Source organism: Microtus ochrogaster, unplaced genomic scaffold (assembly GCF_000317375.1).
Source record: "Microtus ochrogaster isolate Prairie Vole_2 unplaced genomic scaffold, MicOch1.0 UNK3, whole genome shotgun sequence".
Classification (NCBI taxonomy): domain Eukaryota; kingdom Metazoa; phylum Chordata; class Mammalia; order Rodentia; family Cricetidae; genus Microtus; species Microtus ochrogaster.
In genome coordinates, this window is record NW_004949101.1 from 245,040 (window position 1) to 252,912 (window position 7,873).

Genomic DNA, 7,873 nt, shown 5'->3' on the forward strand with positions numbered 1-7,873 from the left:
ACAGCGCCACCTGGTGGTCATAGTGCATAATAGCCAGTGCATATTAGACCCTGGACTGTCTGCTAGGATTTAGGAACAGGGTTTAACACTAATATTGCCCGCCCCACTCCCATGCCTTCCCCTCTTCTATTGATTCCTGTTCCATCTGCCTCATATTCTGACTAGTAATTTTTCCTCCTAGGGAATCATTTCCCCCCAAATATAAGTAAGACGCAGTATCATTTCTGACTAATTTACATATTTTGCTATCTGACCTTAAGGGAAAGGTGGACCAGTAAGTTTTCCAACAATTTTTTTCTTCTATCATCTTTCAACTGATACAATTCACAAGGACCACATATATAAAATTGTGTGTACAACAAAAGAGAAGTAACGACGGTGACACACAGGTGTAATCCTAGTACTCACATTCAGGAGGCTAAGGCAGGAGGCTGAGGGTAGAGAGATACAGGCCAGCCAGGGCTAAATACAGAGACTCTGCCTCAAAAGTGGTGGAACTATCTGACTGAAACTCCTTGCTCGTTCCCTGCTACTTCCCCTCAGCTGTCCCCAAAGACTTGTGATTACAAATGCCTCAAGCAGAGAATCCAGCCCGATCTGACAGTGCTGGACACTGAAAAGAAATACTGTCCGAAGAAAGTTACAGAGAGTGTTTAGGGCTTGTCCAGACAGAGCCGTTAAAGAAAGTGAAACCAGCCCCATCCCTGCTGTCTGGGATGAAATACAATCCCCTCCATAGAACAATGGAGAACCTCTACAGCTCAGTTTCTGGCCCAGACCAAGTGAGTTAGGTTGGCTCTGAACCTTAGGCCTACCTAGGTCATGTGACTGTGGTGACAGAGGGAGCTACTTAGCCCAGAAGCATCAAGTGTTCCCATCACATATGACATGCCCCCAGCGAGTTATCAGTACTATTATCCAAAGAGCCCAGTCAGAATCCCCATATGTCTGAAAAGGCAAGATGGGGGTTGTGTTGCTGTCTGGGAAACCAAGGCACAAACCTGCATCTGACTTTGGATTAGCTTCTGAACTCGAAACAAGTAGGTGTCGTTGCTCGCATTGTTGTAGGACTGGATGAAGAAATGCAGCGTGGAGTTCATGTTTTTCTTGCTTGAGGCCTTCTCCTTGAAGCCTCCCCACCTTTGGACGTGATTCACCTTGGCCATTACAACTACGGCCACCAGCAAGAGCAGCAAGGGCATCCTCAGGCCTCTGGCCTCCATCTCCGTAGCTTTAGCAGGTACGTGTCTATACTGATGCCAGGGGAGGGGTGCAGCAGCTGTCCCTCACTCTTCTGCAGCAGTCTCACCGGACAGGCTTTCCTGGGAGGCAGCTTCACCTGCACTTAAGCAAAGATTAAGACCCCAAGTTCACTCTTCCATGGTGCTAAGAACACTACCCACAGAAAGCTTCGCCAGGACCACACACCCGACTCCCCAGCAGTGCTCCTCCCACTTGTAATGGCCATTCCGTTCTTTAGCAGTCCAGGGAAGGGGTTGTCTCTGCACGCTGTCAAGCCAGGAGAGTCCCTATCCTTGCCTGCACTCACATGCAGTGGGAAAGAAATCCCAAGAACAGACCTGTTCGGGGCTCTGCAATAAAAGCTGCTCTAGTGGCCAAAGGATACTGTGTGGGGGAATGGCTGAGCGTTTATGGAGAAAGTCATGTTTGGACTGAGACGTGGGATTCAACCGCATGGGACCTGGAGTAATACACTCCAAGCATTTTACCAAGCCACCAGCATCTCCCGCGCTCCCTCCGTCACGTTCCTCTTCCTCACCTGCCTCTCACTGCAACAGATTCCCCCATCTGTTTCCCACTGCGCTGGCAGGTTCAGGCACTACTACTTGTCATCCTCTTGTGACCCAGCAGAGCTTTGTGAGGTAACCCCAAGCTCCCCAATGAAATCAGCCAAGAGCCTTACTCAGAAATTAGCCCTGCCTGGGGCGACCTGTACGTAGAAGTTCATTATAGAACCCTGTATTTTGCTCCAGGGAACTTGCATTGGTTGTGCTACTTCCTCATATTCCTCAAGCATCTAGGCTTGAGATTTGTCAGTCCAGTTCCCACGAGAAAACGAGCAAGAAATAGATAGAGAAATAATGTGTTTTATCGCCGCAGCTGATAGGCTCTGCCGCCTGGGCTGAGCAGTCTGCAGGCAAAGGTGTTTCCTACAGCTTTTACTTACCCATTCTCCCATTCTTCCCTCCTTGTCACTGCTGCCTTCCCTTACATTGTAGATCCCCCACACAAATAAACTATTCAGGCTTCTGCCTGGCCTTGGCTGAGGTTTCTTGGGCCTACACTAAACCGCTCATCAGCCTGGTCCAAAGGCTTTGCTCATGGTGTTGCACCTCTCCCGTGAATCCTGAAATGGAGTGCCCTTGCTCCAGGATGAGATCAGTTAGCAAACGCCAAGAATGCTGGGCTTTTTCCAGTCTAGGCAACAGCATAGACCACATCCTGACCAGGCAGCCCTACCTGCACATGAAGGCTTGCGAGTCCTGATCTCAGTTAGGGGACTCTGGAAGGTGCAGGAGAGCTGCCGAGAAGGGCATGCAACTGAGGACAAAACAATCCTTTCCGTTGCTGCTTGGCCAGTTGCCTCATCTTCTAAGCTTCACTTTTCTTAACTGTAATTCTAGCATACAATCAGCAAAGTATCTCATAGGATGCTGTTCTGACTTTTCATTAATATGACTAGATACCTTGTGGCAACCAGAACACAGGCAAAAATAAAATAAAATAAGCTTCTTCTAGGGCATCCTCTCTCCCTAATATACTTCCTCAAATTAAACTTCACCTCATGGTTTTCATCACCTCCCAACCATGCCATCTAATTCTTAGTCAGTCCATGGAATAATCCACTGAGGTTGCAGCCCTCAAAGCTTATCAGATGGCAACAAAACCTTTAACACACGAGCTTTTGCTAGGTTACATTACACACCTCAAGTACTGTAGATGCTTGGGAAATTTAAATTACAAATTGCACAGATACTTCACCTTTGTAGCTCAAGGGACATCATGGCTCATATTGACGTCAGTTGTGTCCGCTGTTTCAATAAGAAAAGGAAGCCTGCACTGGGGGGTGTAAAGGTGGAACTGCTTCGGGGTTCCATACTGTTGCCTGGGAACGCTTGGGTCTTACCGCTAGCAGAGCAGTGGCCATCTGTCACCCGTGCGTTCTGTGTCTGAATTCAGTCAAGTATGAGTGGACAACTCCTAAAGAGCAATTTGGTCTGGACCAATCATGTCCCTGAAAAATAGAGACTAAAGAATATTTATATCAAGACTTGTGTTTTATTAGGTATTTTAGGAGATGAAGGGGCAATGGCATGTACAGGTTTTATGCAAACACTACGCTATTTTGTAGGAAGGCTGGGACATCCACAGATTTTTGGTTTCTGCAGGAGCCCCTGAAAGCAATCCCCATGGATACCAAGGGACATCTGTTTTGCACTGATACAGTGTCAGAACCTGGAGCACAGTCCCAATGTGCCACTCTTTTAAAGAGCCTACACACATATCCAATGTCTTGATTTTCTTTTCCCACAGGGCAAATAGATAAAATGACTAAAATGACTCCTTACAAACAAGAGGGCCGGTATCATTTGGTTTCTTTTCTGAAGTTTTTTTTGTTTTTTAATGCATTTCTGTTTCCTGAATAGTCCTGCTTTGGGCAGGATACTGACCTGGATATAACAGACAGGAAGCAAATCTATTTAAGACCCAACTGGTTGCCAGGCTCCCTTCCAAGATGGCTCTGAAACAAACAGTCAAAAGTCTGCCACCTGCTCAAGTACCCCAGACTTGATTGTGGGGCAGTACCGCCCATGCACTCAGCAGCAGTTCCCAAAGCATCCCTGGACCCTCACCTCTGGAGCTACCACAGACACCACAGACGAATGTGGTTGACCTTGGCTGAGAATGCACTCAGCTCCTAAGAAGCAGTTCTGCAGCCGGCACACAGAATGTCAGGGGGACAAGATGCTGGTGGTGCTACAGATGGCTCAAGTTGGCATTGATCCAAAGTACATTTTCTCCTCTAGACGAAGAAATCTGAGAAGTAACAAGGCCAAGAAAGAGCATTCTCACAGTTACACAGTGCTTCCCTGAGAGGGAAGAGCTGGCTAAGAATATGAGGGAGGAGGAGCTGGTGGCAGCCTGTCCTCCTCAGCCAAACTTAAGTAGTTTTTAAAATTCAGATGTTTTCCAGGTTAAAAATAACTTGTCAACTCCTAAGCAGGCTTCTCCATCTAAAGAAACAATAGGTTTCCTCCTTTTCCTTTTTAGTTTTAAAAATTTTAATTGATGTAATTATATGTTTGGGGTCTCACATGATATTTTGATATGTGTATATAATTTATCCTGTCAAAATCAGAGTAAGTGCCATTTACCTCTGTGATGGCTGTTCTTGGTTGTCAACTCGACTAAATGATGTGTTTACCTAAGCTATGCTATTGTCAATAAAGTCTCGGGAGTCGATATCGGGGTGAAACCTGACAGATCAAAGACGTGGCAGAATGGGGACCGGTTGACCTTCTCTCCATACTTCCCAGATCAAAGAGAACCTGAAATCTCCAAGCCCCTCCCTATTCCTTCTTGTGCGTCTCCTCTATGCATATCCTGGCTTCTCAACGGCTAATATCAGTCAGCTAGTCTCTGACGTTGCCCTTTGATTCAAGACTAACATTTTAAACAACCTCAAGTTTCATTTCTCTGTGATGGAAATATTTAAGATTCAGAAAGCAGGGCCGAGGGCATAGTCCAGTAATACAACCCTTGTCTAGCTTGTGTGAGGCTCTAGGATCAATCCTAATTGCCCCTCCCCCCCAAAAAAACACAAAGAACACCTTGCATCAAAACTCAGAAAGCACGCTAGGCAGTGGTGGTGCTTGCCTTTAACCCCATCACTCGGGGAGGCAGAAGCAGGCAAATCTCTGTGAGTTCAAGGCCAGCCTCGACTACAAACTGAGTTCCGTGACAGTCAGAGCTAGTACACAGAGAAACCCTTTCTTGAAAAATCAAAACAAAACAAATAAACAAAACCCCAGAGAGCAGAGCAGCCGAGCCATCTCAGCAGATAAAGGCACCTACTGCCAAACTGAAGATCTGAGTTCAAGTCCTAGGACCCACGTGATGGAAGAACTAATTCACACAAATTGTCCTCTGACCTCCCATAAATTAAAAAAAGCAATAAAAATAAAAAAAAAAATAAAATTTTCAATCAGGTGTAGTGGTGCACATTTTTAATCAGTACTCTGGCAGTAGTGGAAGGCTACTCTCTAAGTTAGAGATCAGTCTGGTCTACAGAGCAAGTTCCAGGACAGCTAGGACCACACAGAGAAACCATGTCTCAAAAAACAAAGTGAAATAAATAAATAAATGAAATAAAAAATAAAATCTTCAGAAGAAACTGTATTAAGTTAAATAACCCTGGCATGAGGAGGACCCAAATGCTAAACTCAGTATAACACAGTAGAACTGAGGCCATAAGGGGCTGGGAAGCAGCGAAGGAAAGGGCAGTAGAGAAAATTTGATAACAGGAACCAAAATAGAGGTAAACAAAACAAATGACTAACGGATTGCAGGTGAAGAAACGGAAACTTGTTATTCCCTTGGAATGTCAAGCCATTGTGGAGAACGGTATGGAAGGTTCAGAAAAGTAGATCTAGCCTATGATCCTGCTATCCCATCCCTGGGTGAACCCAAAGAAAGTGAAATCAGTATATCGGGACAAGCCCAAGTTCACAAGCTGTAAGCATTTTCTGCCTGATCCAGCTCAGGTGTGCAGAATCAGCACAGGTGCCCCTCAGGGGAAGAACTGATGTGTTAATTAGACTTTGTTGTGGGAACCAGACATAAACAACAAAAAGATACCAAAGCATTAGCTTGGTTTCACAATTTCAGAGGCTTAAATCCATGGTAACCTGACCCTGTGAACTTGGACAGAACATCATAGCAGTGAGGATACACACACCTGGACATAATTAATAATAATAACAAGAAATATTAGTAAAATTATATCCTACCACCTGCATCAAAACTACTAGAGAACATCACATTAGCTGAAATAAACCAACATAAAGGAGCAAATATCTTGTGGTCTTCTCTATGCATGTGTTTTTTTTTTAATTAAAAATCCTGGATCTGGAAAGATGGCTGAATGGTTACAAGCAACAGAACCCGAGTTGGATCCCCATTACCCAAGGAAAGTTGGAGGTGGTGGCGCACACATGTAATTCTAATGTGTGTGGGGTGGAGGAGACAGGCAGATTCCAGGGACTCTACCCTGTCAGTGTTAGTAAAACAGCAATCTCCAGGTTCTGCGAAAGACTTTGTTTACAAAACTAAGATGAAGAATGGTAGAGGAAGATGAGCTGAACTCTGCTTGCACATATGCACGCACAGGCAAACACAACCCATACAGAAGTGTAGACACCTCTAACACACACACACTAGTAACCGTGGGAAAGTGGGAAGTTGGATAGCAAACACCAAAACATCAGGAGTTAGAAATAGTAAATCTATAACACAGTGGGTCACAATAGCCTACTCGACATATTGGAAAAAACTCTGGGAAATTTCACAGTTTCACACAATGATGAAGACATAGACAATTAATCAACCTGAGTTGATCATTACATGTTATTTATGTGTATTGAATTACAACACTACATGTATTAAATGTGTACAATTAAAATAATAATGATTAACTAAAACTTTTACCAGGTGTGGTGACACATGTCCATAATCCCAGTATTCAGAAGGCTGAGGCAAAATTGGGAGTTAAAGCCTAGCTCCACACCAAGATCTTGTCTCAAAAAAAAAAAAACAAACAAACAAAAAACCTTTTTTTTAAATACAGTAGAAAAAATAAATTCTAAGGCTCTGTAGTCATGTAGAGGGTGAGTGCAGCTTACAGAGATGTGTTGTGGAGTCCACAGTAATTCCCAACAGGTCTACTCTGAAAGAAAATGGAAAGCAAGGACTTCTGGGGCCTGCTTCTGTGTTCTGCCGTCCTGCTTTTCTATGAGAAGCTCACAAGCTTGCCAACATGAATAACTGAAGACCAAGCAGGAGTTGAAATTCTCTAAATCTGAAAGTTCAAGGCCTCTCCCCCTTTGTCTATTTGGATGTTTGTGCCATTGATTTGGAAAAATTCTTTACCCTTGATAATTCTTTTCTTTACTTTGATTTAGGTACACATATTACAAATATCCTTTTCTGGATTGTGGCTTACCTTTTCATTTTATTTTTGGCATATTGGAGGAGAGAAATTCTTAACCTTAATGGAGTGAAGGTATTGATTTTCTCTCTCCTGGTTTGCGTTTTTAATGTCTTAGTTAGAAAGTCAAGGTCAGAAAGCTACTTAAACATTTTAATAACGCTACTTTTCCCCCATGCTTTCCCAAACATTTGAAACTTCAGTATTTCCATTTATGTCAGCAATCTGGACTGTGTGCATGGTATGTGTGCTAATGCTTGGTTCATGCTCTGTATTTATTATAGTCATGAATGTGATTGCCCTGTGGTTCTACTTTCCCATGCTGTTCTCATCTGGTTTGGGGTTCAGGATCATACTGGCCTTATGCGATGAGTTGGAAACATGTCAGGCAGAATTTCTGCAGTAAACAGGGGCATGGTAGCAATAAGAAAAATTCAAGAAAGCCAGGTGGGGGTACACACCTTTAATCTCAACACTCAGGAGGCAGAGATAGGGAGATCTCTGAGTTCAAAGTCAGCCTGGTCTACAGAGCGAGTTCCAGGATAGCCAGGGCTATACAGAGAAACTCTGTCTTGAGAAGAAAAGAAGGAAGGGAGGAAGGGAGAGGGAGAGGAAGAGAGAGAGAGAGAGAGAGAGAGAGAGAGA

At 44.1% G+C, this 7,873-nt stretch overlaps 1 protein-coding gene across 1 annotated transcript in view; it reads right to left on the minus strand.

Moving 5' to 3' along the window:
* Positions 1-7,873, minus strand: part of Cstl1 (cystatin like 1) — a 16,124-nt gene that overhangs the window by 3,169 nt on the left and 5,082 nt on the right. The window contains exon 3 of the mRNA XM_005365477.3: positions 1,002-1,344. Within this exon, the coding sequence (XP_005365534.1) occupies positions 1,002-1,223 (222 nt within the window). The 5' untranslated portion in view covers positions 1,224-1,344. The remainder of the gene's footprint in view (positions 1-1,001; positions 1,345-7,873) is intronic.